The sequence below is a fragment of the Rutidosis leptorrhynchoides genome, chromosome 6 (assembly GCF_046630445.1).
Source record: "Rutidosis leptorrhynchoides isolate AG116_Rl617_1_P2 chromosome 6, CSIRO_AGI_Rlap_v1, whole genome shotgun sequence".
In the NCBI taxonomy this organism is placed as follows: domain Eukaryota; kingdom Viridiplantae; phylum Streptophyta; class Magnoliopsida; order Asterales; family Asteraceae; genus Rutidosis; species Rutidosis leptorrhynchoides.
In genome coordinates, this window is record NC_092338.1 from 415,163,870 (window position 1) to 415,181,106 (window position 17,237).

The window sequence follows — 17,237 nt, forward strand, 5'->3', positions numbered from 1 at the left end:
ATATTATTTCTCTCGTTTTCATGCACCGTTGAGTGTTATTAAAATATTGGAGGGTATTTAACGTAACTTTTTTTGGGGTGGGGTTGGGGGGGGGGGGGGGAGTTTTCTAAATTGGTGTGGATAAAGTGGGATGACTCCCTTCTTCCTTACGAAGAGGGGGGTTTAAACATCGGGTCTCTTCGGGTTAAAAATCTAGCGCTTTTAGGAAAATGGTTTTGGAGGGCCAAAACTGAGCCTAACTCACTGTGGGTCACGATTATCAAAAGTCTTTATGGTTCTAATGGGCTACAACCTCCTTCGGGCCGTATTGGGCTGCAAGGGGTGAGTAGTATTTGTAGTGACCCGAACTTTTCCATGTTTATATATATTAATTGAGATTGATGTTTACATGATTAAATGTTTCCAACATGTTAAGCAATCAAACTTGTTAAGACTTGATTAATTGAAATAGGTTTCATATAGACAATTGACCACCCAAGTTGACCGGTGATTCACGAACGTTAAAACTTGTAAAAAAACTATATGATGACATATATATGGTTATTTATATAGTTAACATGATATTATGATAAGTAAACATATCATTAATTATATTAACAATGAACTACATATGTAAAAACAAGACTACTAACTTAATGATTTTGAAACGAGACATATATGTAACGTTTATCGTTGTAACGACATTTAATGTATATATATCATATTAAGAGATATTCGTACATCATAATATCATGATAATATAATAATTTAAAATCTCTTTTGTTATTATAAACATTGGGTTAACAACATTTAACAAGATCGTTAACCTAAAGGTTTCAAAACAACACTTACATTTAACGACTAACGATGACTTAACGACTCAGTTAAAATGTATATACATGTAGTGTTTTAATATGTATTTATACACTTTTGAAAGACTTCAATACACTTATCAAAATACTTCTACTTAACAAAAATGCTTACAATTACATTCTCGTTCAGTTTCATCAACAATTCTACTCGTATGCACCCGTATTCGTACTCGTACAATACACAGCTTTTAGATGTATGTACTATTGGTATATACACTCCAATGATCAGCTCTTAGCAGCCCATGTGAGTCACCTAACACATGTGGGAACCATCATTTGGCAACTAGCATGAAATATCTCATAAGATTACAAAAATATGAGTAATCATTCATGACTTATTTACATGAAAACAAAATTACATATCCTTTATATCTAATCCATACACCAACGACCAAAAACACCTACAAACACTTTCATTCTTCAATTTTCTTCATCTAATTGAACTCTCTCAAGTTCTATCTTCAAGTTCTAAGTGTTCTTCATAAATTCCAAAAGTTCTAGTTTCATAAAATCAAGAATACTTTCAAGTTTGCTAGCTCACTTCCAATCTTGTAAGGTGATCATCCAACCTCAAGAAATCTTTGTTTCTTACAGTAGGTTATCATTCTAATACAAGGTAATAATCATATTCAAACTTTGGTTCAATTTCTATAACTATAACAATCTTATTTCAAGTGATGATCTTACTTGAACTTGTTTTCGTGTCATGATTTTGCTTCAAGAACTTTGAGCCATCCAAGGATCCATTGAAGCTAGATCCATTTTTCTCTTTTCCAGTAGGTTCATCCAAGGAACTTAAGGTAGTAATGATGTTCATAACATCATTCGATTCATACATATAAAGCTATCTTATTCGAAGGTTTAAACTTGTAATCACTAGAACATAGTTTAGTTAATTCTAAACTTGTTCGCAAACAAAAGTTAATCCTTCTAACTTGACTTTTAAAATCAACTAAACACATGTTATATATCTATATGATATGCTAACTTAATGATTTAAAACCTGGAAACACGAAAAACACCGTAAAACCGGATTTACGCCGTCGTAGTAACACCGCGGGCTGTTTTGGGTTAGTTAATTAAAAACTATGATAAACTTTGATTTAAAAGTTGTTATTCTGAGAAAATGATTTTTATTATGAACATGAAACTATATCCAAAAATTATGGTTAAACTCAAAGTGAAAGTATGTTTTCTAAAATGGTCATCTAGACGTCGTTCTTTCGACTGAAATGACTACCTTTACAAAAACGACTTGTAACTTATTTTTCCGACTAGAAACCTATACTTTTTTAGTTTAGATTCATAAAATAGAGTTCAATATGAAACCATAGCAATTTGATTCACTCAAAACGGATTTAAAATGAAGAAGTTATGGGTAAAACAAGATTGGATAATTTTTCTCATTTTAGCTACGTGAAAATTGGTAACAAATCTATTCCAACCATAACTTAATCAACTTGTATTATATATTATGTAATCTTGAGATACCATAGACACGTATACAATGTTTCGACCTATCATGTCGACACATCTATATATATTTCGGAACAACCATAGACACTCTATATGTGAATGTTGGAGTTAGCTATACAGGGTTGAGGTTGATTCCAAAATATATATAGTTTGAGTTGTGATCAATACTGAGATACGTATACACTGGGTCGTGGATTGATTCAAGATAATATTTATTGATTTATTTCTGTACATCTAACTGTGGACAACTAGTTGTAGGTTACTAACGAGGACAGCTGACTTAATAAACTTAAAACATCAAAATATATTAAAAGTGTTGTAAATATATTTTGAACATACTTTGATATATATGTATATATTGTTATAGGTTCGTGAATCAACCAGTGGCCAAGTCTTACTTCCCGACGAAGTAAAAATCTGTGAAAGTGAGTTATAGTCCCACTTTTAAAATCTAATATTTTTGGGATGAGAATACATGCAGGTTTTATAAATGATTTACAAAATAGACACAAGTACGTGAAACTACATTCTATGGTTGAATTATCGAAATCGAATATGCCCCTTTTTATTAAGTCTGGTAATCTAAGAATTAGGGAACAGACACCCTAATTGACGCGAATCCTAAAGATAGATCTATTGGGCCTAACAAACCCCATCCAAAGTACCGGATGCTTTAGTACTTCGAAATTTATATCATATCCGAAGGGTGTCCCGGAATGATGGGGATATTCTTATATATGCATCTTGTTATTGTCGGTTACCAGGTGTTCACCATATGAATGATTTTTATCTCTATGTATGGGATATGTATTGAAATATGAAATCTTGTGGTCTATTGTTACGATTTGATATATATAGGTTAAACCTATAACTCACCAATATTTTTGTTGACGTTTTAAGCATGTTTATTCTCAGGTGATTATTAAGAGCTTCCGCTGTCGCATACTTAAATAAGGACAAGATTTGGAGTCCATGCTTTTATGATATTGTGTAAAAACTGCATTCAAGAAACTTATTTTGTTGTAACATATTTGTATTGTAAACCATTATGTAATGGTCGTGTGTAAACAGGATATTTTAGATTATCATTATTTGATAATCTACGTAAAGCTTTTTAAACCTTTATTGATGAAATAAAGGTTATGGTTTGTTTAAAAATGAATGCAGTCTTTGAAAAACGTCTCATATAAAGGTCAAAACCTCGCAACGAAATCAATTAATATGGAACGTTTTTAATCAATAAGAACGGGACATTTCAGTATTTGGATCAATATTTTGCGTGCACGACTAGCTATCGAAGATTTGGAGCTGAACTTTGCAAATGCGTTCTCTAAACAGATAGGGGATGGGGCGGACACTGCATTCTGGAACGAAAATTGGCTGTGGAGGCAGCCTCTAAAAATCAAATTCAATCGTCTACGCCACCTTGAAGCAAACCAGGAAGCAACCGTATGGGACAAGATCAATTGGAACGAGCAGCTTGTATCAATGGAATGGAATTGGACCAGAAACCCAAAAGGACGTGCACTCTATGAACTTGATGCACTTATCGATTTATTACATGCATACAATAAACATGACAGGGTTAAGGATTCGTGGATTTAGACACTAGCATCGAGCGGTATCTTCACAACCAAAAAACTCGGGTCTCATTGATGAAGCAAAAACTCGGGTCTCATTGATGAAGCAACTCTAAAAAACAACGGGAACCAGCAAGTTGAAACTCTCAAGAACAATCTCATGCTTTGTAAAGTAATCATCTTCATTTGGAGGGTATTAAAAAGACGGATTCTGATTCGTATCGAGCTTGACAAGAGAGGTATCGATCTCGATTCCGTTAGATCATAGATGCCCTCTATGTGATGTTGACGTGGAGTCCATTGATCACGCGTTATTTTTTTGTGCGATGGATATTTGGGAACGCGTTTATAAATGGTGGGGATTAGGTGCGCTCACAAACTTAAGCATAAATGAAGCTTTTCGTGGTAATTGTAGCCGCAATTTAACTACACTAAGTTCAAAGGTTTGGCAAGCTATTGAACGGTCGTGTGCTTATTTGATTTGGAACAATCGAAATCAAAAAGTATTTAAAAACAACTCTTGGAATGGTGCGACGGGTCTCATGAAAATGCAACTAAAGTCTAATGAATGGATTTCGAGTCGTTTAAAGAACCACAAATTGGATTGGCTAGTTTGGATCTCGTATCCTTGGTCTTGCTTTGTTTAATGTCATGTCTGTAATGTTGCTCACTCCGCAACTGTCTTTTATGTGTACATCAAACTTACGTGTATCATTATCGGGTTTCTAGTAATAGGGTAGCCCGTTTTATTGGGCTCTTGTGTTAATAAAAGTTTGATATTCGAAAAAAAAGAAAAAAGTCTTATAAGTATATATGGGGGTTTTTTAATTCGAAATAACAAATATAAAATCATACAATACTTGTATGCATCTTAACAAAATTCCTTAAAATTATTGTTAGATAAATCCTTTTTATTTTTAATTTTTAACTTTTTATAAAAGACAAAAATTATTGACACTTATTAGAATAGTATGAATTCAACTCATCTATTTATTGGACTTTACTTATTTTAATAACTGAAAAAATACATATGTTTTGTAAGATAATTTCATGTGAATCGAGTGTCCATCGTTTTCTTATAAGCACGAACAACTAAACAAGTAATTTCTCGTTAGTGATTCTAATAGAGCATAATAATTTTAGATCATAAATAATGAAAACTTTATATAAGACACATTATCAAAGATAAATGAGCCTAATGAAACTGAGAACTACAAAGGAGAACCTGATGAGCCTCGAGACTAGAAAACAAAACTAAACAAAGCTAAAAGATATCTAAAATCGAGCCTCGCCAACCACGGAAACAAAATAAACGAGCAAACACACAAAAGCTAAGCAAAACAAAGACCAACCGAAACTTAAAAACTCACAACATGAACAACAAACTAATTCCCTACATCAACCTAAGAACAAACAAAACTACAAAAGGACCGAAACTTCAAACACCGAGCTTTTCCGTTGCACGAGATGCCTTTCTACTCTTCGAGCTAGAGTTAAAAAAGCTTACCATCCACGTGTTCAAAATTCACCGCTTTCTGACTCACGACATAAAAGAATAAACACTTGAGGTCCCAGTTGGAGCACTTCGAAGTACCAGCATCAAGAACCGGATCGGACGAGTCACCATCCTGAATACCATTAAAAAGTCTATTATCCGCTTCCCTAAATGTGAGATCATTATCAATATCCCTCAAGCAAAAAGAATCGCCCGCCCCTGCCTTATTCTTCTTGATCTTCTTCGACCCTTTCCACTTCGCCCATTACCAAAAACTAATGGAAGCACCTTAACCAATAATTTAGGTCAAATTTCATTAAATACCGACTTATTCTCTTCTTTCTCATCTCAATTAGGTCTTTTCTATCTCATATCATTTAGGTCTTTCTACTAAACAAGTTAGAAAGAACTAGTTAGTGTAAAACTAAAACACAATCAGTTAATCAACATTTGCTTCCTTTTTTTTTTTTTTTTTTTTTTTTTTTTTTTTTTTTTGACTCCTTGTCCATGTTCGGTTGTGGTCTGCTGTGGATCTACTTCCTAGAGTTTCAACCTTCATTCAGTGCTTTTGGATGGTTTGTAATTTGGTGCAGTTTGTTAATGAGGTTCTTAGGTGGGAGTCACATGTTTAGTTTGTACACATCTAAATGTTGGTTTCAATGGTTTGAGCTTGTTGGTGCATTTGGCTCAATGTTTGTGGTAATTGGTTAGAGTCATGCATTATGGTTGTAATATAGATCGTTCAATGTTCTGTGGTTGGTTAGGGTCAAGAATTATGGTTGTAACACAGGTCGTAGGATCGTTTAGTCAGATAGAGGTCTGATACAATTGTAACATTATTAGATCTTTTCGATCTATTATAATTTAAATTTATGATTTTGATTTTTGCCACACAAAAAAAAAAATATATATATATATATATATATATATATATATATATATATATATATATATATATATATATTTGCTTCCTTCTTGTTCAACCATTCTCAGACACAATAATGACCAAATATAGACTCTAAAACAGAAAACATGACAAAATTTTAACCAACACTTTGGTACATGGCCACATAACAAGCCAAAATTAAGCACTTGACGACCAGAGAACGCATAAATATATACACATGATCTTGTTTCGAATGAAGGAATTAAATGGGTTGTAAACATAAATCATAAGCATCTACAAGACAATTTGCTGGGTAAACTAGATGGTTGCTTTATAGAACTATTTATGCAATCTGCTACCTCTTGCCCATTAGTGATTCTAACAGAGCAGCCTCTTCTTCCTGCACCAAAAACATATGCCACGTAAGTTTACTATTTTACTGATAAAACAACACAAAATCTATTTAGAGGAAAAAACATACCACCAAAGCGTTAAACTCGGTTTCTTCATCTATAGCACTTACTGTCAAAGGGTCCTCAAGCACCTCCTGTTTGGACAGACCATAAAAGTTCAACAACAATTTCCTCAAGTGCGATTATTTATTTTTTATTTATTGTAATTATTATTGATGAATAAATTAATGATTATATTGACAAGTTAGCAATTTGAATCAACTGAAGATATCATATGATAATTATGTAATGTATAGTATAATAAAATGGTATCTCTTACGTCATCACCGATTCGCAATTGACCATTTCCATCCTGTAAATTTAAGAAAAATGTATGAGAAAAGAATAAAAAGCCTAAACAGGAATACAAAATATTTATGTACAAATCTTCTACTTTTGTTCCTTTCCAAGTAAAATAATCGGTGGTTTATCTGATTAGATTGTGACATTTTCATATAATCAATGAGAGGTCTTGTGTAAAATAGCAAACACAACATGGTTTAAAAAAACAAATGTCAAATTTTTTTAAGCAGATTTAAAATGCGAGTTTACCTTTACAGCTACAAACAGAAGTGGATCAGATGGAGTGTATATCATGTAATGAGAACCATCCTGCACAGAAAACAGAAAAATAAAATTTGAATCATATACGCTCTTTGTTTTATCAGATTAGACGGCAAAAAAATAAGAAAAATAAAACTACAAAAAGGATTCAGTAATTATAAGAAAAATACCATCTGAAAGCATGTTATTTCTACGCCTTCAGTTGGTAACCCATCCAAATCTTGACCATCATCTGCAAAACGCCAGGTGTAATTCTTCAACAAATGAAGAACATACTACTAATATATGAAATATAAACTAATAGCACTACTGTAGACACGTGTAACTGTAACCATCTTCATATAGCTAGAAACCAAATTATACTCTCTTATCAGTTAAGGACGGAAAAAATTAACTAAGACCAAAGTGTATTTTCATATATAGACCCTACCAATTCAATCTTTAAAGTTGTATATAATTTTACCGTTTCACACAATTTTAACAGATAAAACCTTTGCATGATCAAAATATTATAAGACACTGCTTTACCTGTGCGACATTCAAATATGTCATCCTCGGTGTAGCAAAATCCTCCACGTGCAGTATAGCAAAATCTGAATGTCACGTATAGCGATATTAACTAATAATGACACACATGCGCGCGCGCGCGCACACACACACACACACACTCTTCATAAATTCCTAATAGTTTGGAAGTAGAGTAACGATACATACCCACTATATACCAAATGCATGTGTATCTTAGAGAGGGCATAGGAGGCAGTAGGAAGGATCTTCTCGACTTCATCATCGCTAACCTAATTTACAAATATATGCAAATAGCCACATATGTTAATGATAATTTTTTTATTTTTTTATTTTTGTAAACTTGTGATTTATACAAAATTAAAAAGATAACGGTATGTAACCGGCTTCGTTTTTTAGTTTATAAACGAAAATACCACAATTCGACCCATTTTCACGTGTATCAGTTAAAAACTGCCACCTTTATGTACAACACATCAACAAAGTTCCTTTGCACCAAAATTACAAATTTATCGATGATATCTTGTTTTTTAAACATGACTAAAAGCATCAAAATACATACAGCTGACCATCCTTCAAAGTTTGCACTCTTCAGTATCTGAACAGGCCTGCAAAAAGCAATACATGCATATAGGTAATATAAAACACATTTTAACAAGTTCAACTCTTTTAAATGCTGTGAAATTTTACTTACGTATCAATGGGGCACAGTAGCATACATTCATCTCCTTGTGAACTTCTAAAAACTCTTCTGATAACACATTCTAATGGAAAATTATTTGCAGGGTCAACCTGTTCATAAGCTTTTATGTTAATCCAATTGCAAATAAGAGACCAGTCGGATAAATGGGAACATAATGAGTTGAATCCAACCACCAATATGTTTCGTATATTTTAACTGTACAAATTACATATACCACAAGCCATAACTTTTCACGAAATAATTTGCTCCTCATCTATATTCTATAGTAGTTTCTTTTTTTTTTGAAAGGCAAGAAAGATTATATATAGTAGTTTCTACTACTCCACTATCTATTATATACATTTCCTAAATTACATCAATTACAAAAACTCACAATTGCTACTTTATTCAACCTCTCATATTGAAGTATTCACTATTTTTTTTGGATTAGCGAGGAAACCCCCTATGAACGAGTACATTGGTTCCCCATAGAGGATAAACCTCAGCTAATCAAGCCCCCCGAGCACGAGACCTAGTACCGGGTGAATTGCGCATTACGCGCACCCTCTGGTCACACTCCCTTTTTGAACAATTTGGCATAGCCAGGAATCGAACCCGGGTGGCATGCTTCATTGGGCAACTCGGTGGCCACTCAGACAAGCTTGCGTGGTTAAAAATTAAATAAAGATTCGGTGCTAAAACCAATTGGTTGGAGTATTCACTATTGCATATTTTTGAATAAGCACCAAGTCACCAGCTTAAAAGTACTACATTTTTTTTACCTTAGATTAAGCTCTAATGCAGCATTATCCAAACAATTCAAAAGAAAAACAGTCATCTATAAGCACTTAAATTATAGAGTATAAATATAAATATATACAAACATCACTAAAATTAAAATCAAAGATAAAGAAAAATACATACTATAGTGGCAATTCGTCTATCCGAAACAGCAACAACTCTACCTTGATCGTCCACTAAAAATCCAGCTGGTGGTTTGGGTAACGGAACAGGTTGATACCGAACTTTCGACTTCGAAGAAGATGAGGATGATGATGACGTCATCTCATCAAATTCATCGTTATCCTCATCATTTACACTACTACTACCACCAAAACCCTTGTTAAACCCACTATTTTTATTCTTGTTTTTCACTGGTTTTTTACTATTTGATGAAGACTGACGCTGCTTTTTCACTGGCCCAGTGGGTTGTTGTTGTTGCTGTTTTGCAGCGAAGCAAAAGAAGTGTTTTTTGGGTGAGAATTTATTAGGGTTTGACTTGGGGTGAATGGATAATGAAGAGAATAAAGATAATTGATTGAATTTAGGGTTTAGTAAAGGTGTATAATTGGGTAGTGTTGTAGATGATGAGATAAAGTGTGACGCCATTGTTAGTTACCCAACTCAAAAAATTGGATATTTTTCAACTTAAATTGGTTTGCAGAGGGTGTTTTGTGTTCGAGTTTTGGGGGCTGTGGTTTTGTGTCTCGGTTGTGTTGTTGACTTGCAAATGTATTTTTCATATTTCATTTTTATCCGGGTGTAAATTAGCTGATCTAATGGCGAGTCGTTCTAGCTCGGCTCGTTAAAAATTTGATTAGAGTCGAAATTAAACGAGTTCCCGACCAATGTTGAGCATATTTTGTAGCTCGTTTAAGAAAAGATCCTTAGCTCGAGCTAATATAATCGAGCCGAATTAACCAAGTTAGTAATAGTAATAGTAATAATAATAATAATAATAATAATAATAATATATATATATATATATATATATATATATATATATATATATATAATCGAGTCGAATTTGAGTCAAGTTATGTATAATTTCGAACGATCTGAACTCGAGCTAAATATAGTAAGCTCGAAACGAGTCGAGTTCTTTGAATTTTAAACAAGTCGAGATGTTTGAATATTAATGAGTCGAGCTCGAACTTAGTCAAACTCAAGCTTGACTCGACTAGTTTACAGGCCCTATTTATATCTATTATAGAGTTACAAACATCATCCCATTTCTTTTGGTTGACTTTTAGTTGGCTTTGTGTATTCTACATATTGGACAGTGAGTCCATTAACTAAATAGGTTCGGCTATTTCACTCTAATATTATAAACACTCAATCTTTTTTTCTTTCCTTTTTTTTTTACTAAACTCCCAAAGCCACTTTAAGATATAAACAACACAAGAAAATGCTACCAAATAACACATATAAGTAGCATAAGTATATGCATCTCCTGTAAGTTTACAAACAACACACATATAACATACCCGAATATGCCTAAAAAACTTATTACATGTTCATGTAATATTTTCATGTATGTAGTTATAGTTATCTTTCATGTATGTAGTTAAATAACTTCCTAGATCCGAGTTCACTTTTCATCGAGCTCGTGATAGCTGAATAGCTTCTTGATCTTGTGTAGAATCTTCACCCCAAGCAAACTGGTGCGACATTCGTGAAAATTCTTGATTTTTAACTTCTTCGACTTGTTCCCATTCAGCCCATCGCTCGGTTATATCTTGTCCTCGTAACATATGAATTACCTCTCCCATTTTTGGACGTTCGTCAGGTGAACCTTGAGTGCATAACAATGCAACTTGAAGCATTGTTTCAACTTCTTTTGAATCATATATCGCTAGGTTGGGGTCCACAATGTCGCTTATCCTCGTTTCCCTAAGAAGTTTCTTGATCTGAGAACAACATTAAAAAAATGGACAATTAATACTTATTTGAGAACAACATAAAATAAAAATAAAAATAAAAATGGTTATGACATAGTTACTAACATGATCAAGAAGGAGAACATCTTCTTCATCTTCAAGGCGAGAAAGATCTACTGCACGTTGTCCAGTAACGAGTTCTAACAATGTGATACCGAATCCGAAAACGTCTGTTTTTTCAGATGATTTTCCAGTAGATAAGTACTCGGGAGCAATGTGACCCATAGTTCCACGTACTTGAGTGGTAATATGGGTAAGGTTTATATCTACAAGTTTTGCTAGCCCAAAATCACCAAGAACGGGCTCAAAATCATCGTCTAAAAGAATATTTGCAGCTTTTAGATCGCGATGAATGATCTTAGGATTACAGTACTCGTGTAAGTATTCTAGCCCACGAGCCGCACCATATGCTATTCGTTTTCTTGTTGCCCAATCCAAACCTTTCTCCCCTGGTTTCAAATCTGTATACCAGAAGTAAACAAATCAAACATCAGACTAATTCAACTTATACTTGGCAATTGGGTTGGGTCGGGTTTGGGTCCAAATGGGTCGAACCCAACCGGGCCGGGTCAGGTCGAGACCCAATTTTTTCTTTAAATTTTATAAAATGAAAGTAAAATCTTACAATGAGCATAACTGGATTTGAAAATTGAAAATGAAACGCGAAACTAAAAAGGTAAAAGGTAGAAGGTTTTCCCTGTTCGGGCTACCCGAGAGGGCGAGTAATCCGACCTCATACTCTAATGTACGCAGCCCAGCAGGATTACTCCCTGGTTGTTTCCAACCCATCCCTGGCACCACTAAATATTCGCCCTATACGGGATTCGAACCTGAGACCTCTTGCAAGGAACTCAGGGCCTCAACCACTAGGCTATCTAGTGATGGACGCGAAAATGAAAACTATAAAACTAAAACTGAAAACTAAAATATGAGAACGAAAAACTGAAAATTTAAACGCGAAACTAAAAACCGAAAGCTGAAACTGAAAACTGAAACCAGAAAAATGAAAACTGGAACTAAAACGCGAAACTGAAAACTGAAAAACTGGTAATTATGACATAAAAGTAAGAAGATATGTACCTCTTAAGTGGTATGCAACACTAAGATTTTGCATAAAGGGATACACAAGTACTCTTTCATACGATGTGGTCGAAAACCCGATCAACCTAAGAAGATTACGATGAACTGCAACGCTTATCAACTGAACTTCTCTCAAGAATGCAGCCTCTCCACCCGGACTCTGATAATCGGCGAGTCTTTTAATTGCAACTTTCGTGTTGTCAGCAATAACACCTTTATAAACTTTCCCAAATCCACCACGTCCTATAATATTGGTTTCGTTAAAGTTGTCGGTTGCCAGCTGTACTTCACGCCACGAAAATCTTCTAAGTTGCCCGAAAGAAACTTTACTGTCATCTTCACCTAGAAGGTAATATTCAGTAAAAACTGTCAAATGTCAATAGTAAAGGATACAATATAGTTGCATTAATGGGTCAAAAAGTTCAACTTTTTATATTTTAGTTTGAGTTAGGGTCAGGTTAAGCTGAACCAATCTGAAAAAACACTTACAGTTTTATATGTTTTGTCACAAAAAAATTCATATTTTTGGTAGATATATAAAAATCAAGCAACTCAAATTCAGCCTTCAAGATAGCATCACAAATTGAATTATAAGTTGAATTTATGAAACTGAGAAGGAAAGCAACAATAAGAGAATGCAACAAACCTTCCACATCAACATAAACATCACGATTAAGTTTACGATTAAGGTTGAATCGGTATAAAAAGATGGCCCCGAAGAGCAAAAGCACAAGGGCACCACAACTTGAACCAACTGTTACAAGCTTTAGTTTTGACTTTCTAGGAGAACCTAAGAAAAAAAGTCAAAAACGCCCTTCGAATCAAAGAATAGGAATATTTAAATAACTCTATTGATGAGATTTAACAAAGAAAATGAACCTGCAACAACAGAACTAGAAATGCAAGGTTGGTGCAGTTTGGTGCCACAGTCAAGAGATGTTCCTGTAAAACTGAATAACAAACTTAAGATTATTAGCTGAAGTACCCTTTACTAATGACCAAAAGCTACACACTTGACCAAAATAGGTTGATCTTTTGGACCAAGTTTATTACTTTTACCCATCGCCTTATCATTCGTTTATAACATGAGATCTTTCATATAGATAGATAATTAAATTTCTCTTGTACAAAGATTGTTTGACTTCTGAACATCAAAGATGATTACTTACTTGAATACGTGACTCGAGAATAACTTCTCGGGGATTTTTCCACTTAGATCGTTGGACGAAAGATCCCTGCAAAATGAATAAAAAATTATTAATAAGCAACAAGAACATAAAAATGTAAGTTCAAATCTCCTCAAATTCGCAAGATTTGGCGGTCCCACCTTTAGTATTTAAGGAAGTCAAAAGGGATGAAAACTATCTTACAAGTATTTTAGGTTGGTGAGTTGATTCCAAAAGGTTGGTATAGAGCCACTGAACTTATTTCGTGTAAGATTCAAATTTTGTAAGTTCACCAAGCTACTAAGATCAGGCAACTCGCCGGATAAATTGTTATCATGTAAATCCCTGCACAAAATATGACGAACGTAAAAAAAATTCTTCAGTATGAATATCCCATCTTTGAGTTATTTAGATGCAAATAAACTAACACATACCATAAGAGATACTTTGCAATTTTTAACGATATAATTGATCATCACACGTACTTCATGGTCACAAATATATGACCATTGGGGTTAAAACAAAAGTTGGAAAATCTTTCTTTGGGATATGCAAATCACCATAAGTTGGTGTTAGTTTACTCTATCCTAAAAAGAAGTATACTTTTGACTCTTGAAAGTCAAACATAGAGATATTAAAATTAGATTTACTATTGAGCATTCTATTTTTCTTATCTGAAAAAAACCCTTTGCATAGCAACTCTTTAAAGCTTTTATTTAATATTCAAACTCTTCTTACAAATTAAAAAACAGTCTCCTCTAAATTTCAAAGTTAAACAGTAGCTGTTTTGACACCTCAAAAGTCAAATTTGGACAACATAATTCATTTTGTACCCACATATACATACATTAGTAACAAATAAGAACCTTAATCGCCTTTTGAAATAAAATAAGAACTTCAATCTAGTACCAAACTTACAAGCTGGTTAAAAACTTTAATTCGGTTATGGCACTTGTGAGTTTTCCTGTAAAACCAAGTGAACCCAAGCTCCTGCCAATACACCAAAACTTATTGTTAGCTTTACAACTTCATTAGTGAACCATTTTTGTACTTCTAAAACCTTCAAAATAAGAATAAAATTAAAAATATACAAGGAAATGACGTTTCCGCCTTGATGATCACATATAACATGAGACCAGGTATAACATGGGCTAACTAAAGAACCACTCCAATCTTTTATTCTCCCGTTGGTGTCGTTTAAATCCTTTGAAAGCCTCATTAGAGCTTCAACTGTAACAAACAGAAAATATATCAGTTATGATCTTAAAGTATACATAGGATCAATCACATGGTAATATCAAGTTGGTTTTTGGGTGTTTTAACCAGCAAAAAGCTTAAGTTTTGTAAAGAAGCTAATGGTGTGCGTACCTTCAACATCACGTTGAATTTCAGAATAACAGTGGCTCAACAACAAAAGCAGAATAATGCAGTGAACCAACAGCTTGATATGCAGATGCCAATAGTAACATGGTCCATATAAACGCGTTGATTTGACGTACAAATTAATGTTTCCAAAATTCCCTTTGTATTCCCTTGATGAATCTGTAAATAAACGGAATTATAATTACAGAAATAAACAAACTTATTATCAAGGCAAATAAAACAATCCTTTTACAGTTACATACACCTATCCAAAGAAGATCATGATCAAATATAGTAGCAGAAAGTTGCAAAAACTAGAACCATTTCAACATATACCTAAGCAAACTCTAAAGTAATAAATGTAATTTGCAAAATTTAAACATCTAATCATCGTTATCATCATCATAATCATCGGAACAAAAGAAGGCAAAGAATAATAAAATAATAAAAAAACAAAACAAATGAACCTTTTTGACATCTCCCTCCAAAAGCTTGATTCTTGGCCTATTTTCTTATGAAAAAAGGATTCATATCACCCTAAACTTTGTTTAAATGGTGTTTCAAGTTTTTAAAATCCGAACTGTAAATCAGATAATTTTCATTCAAAAGATTTATTGTAATCATTTTGAATATATAGTTACTCTTTTGATTGGCTACTCCTGCATGCAATCCTACAACCTATGAAAGTACACCCTTTTACAAGAAATAATAAAATTATATACAAAAATACTATTGTTAGTCAGTCAGTAAATAAAAGATAATAAAATGGAACACAAGAACAAAGTCAAGGGTCAAATAATACTCATCACCATAAAACTAGCATACTGACTTTAAATGAAAATTTAGCTCTAACTGCCTCCATAAAACAAAACATGAAAGCCCCACTACATAATACTCGTAATAAGAAAAATGAACACAATATATACTACGTACTAAAAAAGCCACATATAAGAGTGTTGTGTGTGAAATAATTTAAAGAAATAAAAAAACTTACTTGTTGTAGCCATGGATGTTGGAGAAGAGGGTGAATCAAGAAACAGAGAAAATTATAATTATTAATAATGATGAAAAGAATCATGATTGATGTATTATCTGAAGTTTGTGATTGATGAGGTTACTAAGTGTTGAGGACCCACGAAGCATTAGGCCAAAGAATTGGAATTAGCATGGAATAGGAACTTAAAAAATTATGGAAGAAATTCTAATTCCTTTTGAAAATACGAATGCAAATGTGATATGATTTGATGAGGGCAAGTTGATTGTTGAACATAAAGATTGATAGTGAGAATCATACTCAGCATAAAAACAAAAGCTATCTTTTTGTGGAAAAAGGATGGATGCTTTTAAATTATTTTCTAATCTAAAAATAGAATAAAAATTATTTCGAATTTTCTATGAGCCATACATCTTAATTTTAGGATTTTATCATAATTCATAATGATGAACCATGGACATGACTTTTATTTCACAAGTAGGTTTCATGAAAAAAATATTATACAAACAATGCATTAAGCTTTCACCGTTTATGTAATCCAAGAAGATCATACTTTTTACCTAGATGTATGCGATTCTCATAAACATTTCTAACTCTTTTTTCTGAAGATATATGAACTAAAATCTCTCGTGATGATATCAAAATTTCAACTACTAAACTATCGTAGATGAATCAGAAACGAAACATATTGATAGACCTAATAATATAAACTTCAAATTAAAGCTTAACAATTTAGTAAATTAGGTCTATTTTAAGTTTACGTTTGGTTACATATATATCATTAATGTTCATGTTTGCTGCGATAACTGTTTTGAAATAAAAACAAAACTCTTTATGCAAAGATGCTTTAAACGAAGAATAAGCAGGAATTTATCATACTAGAATACTTAGAATGAGTGACAAGTGAGATGATATATTTGATACTATTAGTGACTAGTGACATTATAATAATGATAGTAGTAGTGGAATGACATTAGATGCTTCACCATTATATGAATTGTAACATAAGATGCTTTCAAATTGTCAAACTTACATGTGGAACAATTTTTAAAAATATTAAAGGAAAAAGAGATATGTTCCCTTTTAGTTTTGATAATATTTGATATTTAATTAATGTGCTTAATTTACAATTGCTTCATAAGAAAGTTAAACTTTAGTTTTTTAATAATTTTATATATATACACAGGATTGATTAAAGTAAGAAAGAATCATAATCCACAACTATTACGGAGTATTTATTGTTGTATTTGTGGGTATAAAGTCGTTGTAATCGTTTGGTCTCTTCTAGTTGTTTGCTAGGGAGTTTTTTTTGATAAAATGTCACCATTCAAAAGAAAAGTTGTATGTGATTAATTACATTACACTAACATTAATGTTGAGGGAGATATAAAGAAACAAGATAAG

The 17,237-nt window shown here is 32.9% G+C and overlaps 2 protein-coding genes across 2 annotated transcripts; both read right to left on the reverse strand.

Annotated features, from left to right (window-relative positions):
- Positions 1-6,494: 6,494 nt before the first annotated feature.
- Positions 6,495-9,992, reverse strand: LOC139852957 (uncharacterized). Its single transcript, XM_071842307.1, has 10 exons — positions 9,436-9,992; positions 8,524-8,621; positions 8,392-8,437; positions 8,019-8,101; positions 7,833-7,897; positions 7,475-7,536; positions 7,293-7,352; positions 7,021-7,053; positions 6,770-6,835; positions 6,495-6,688 (listed from the first exon to the last, which is right to left on the reverse strand). The coding sequence occupies exons 1-10, from the start codon at positions 9,898-9,900 to the stop codon at positions 6,644-6,646; spliced, it is 1,023 nt and encodes a 340-aa protein (XP_071698408.1). The 5' UTR covers positions 9,901-9,992; the 3' UTR covers positions 6,495-6,643.
- Positions 9,993-10,611: 619 nt separating this feature from the next.
- Positions 10,612-15,969, reverse strand: LOC139852582 (probable LRR receptor-like serine/threonine-protein kinase At5g63710). Its single transcript, XM_071841885.1, has 11 exons — positions 15,834-15,969; positions 14,846-15,019; positions 14,569-14,707; positions 14,396-14,467; positions 13,682-13,822; positions 13,481-13,546; positions 13,191-13,261; positions 12,958-13,101; positions 12,312-12,653; positions 11,298-11,692; positions 10,612-11,201 (listed from the first exon to the last, which is right to left on the reverse strand). Exons 1-11 carry the CDS (start codon positions 15,844-15,846, stop codon positions 10,890-10,892), a joined length of 1,869 nt encoding a protein of 622 aa, XP_071697986.1. The 5' UTR covers positions 15,847-15,969; the 3' UTR covers positions 10,612-10,889.
- Positions 15,970-17,237: the final 1,268 nt, after the last annotated feature.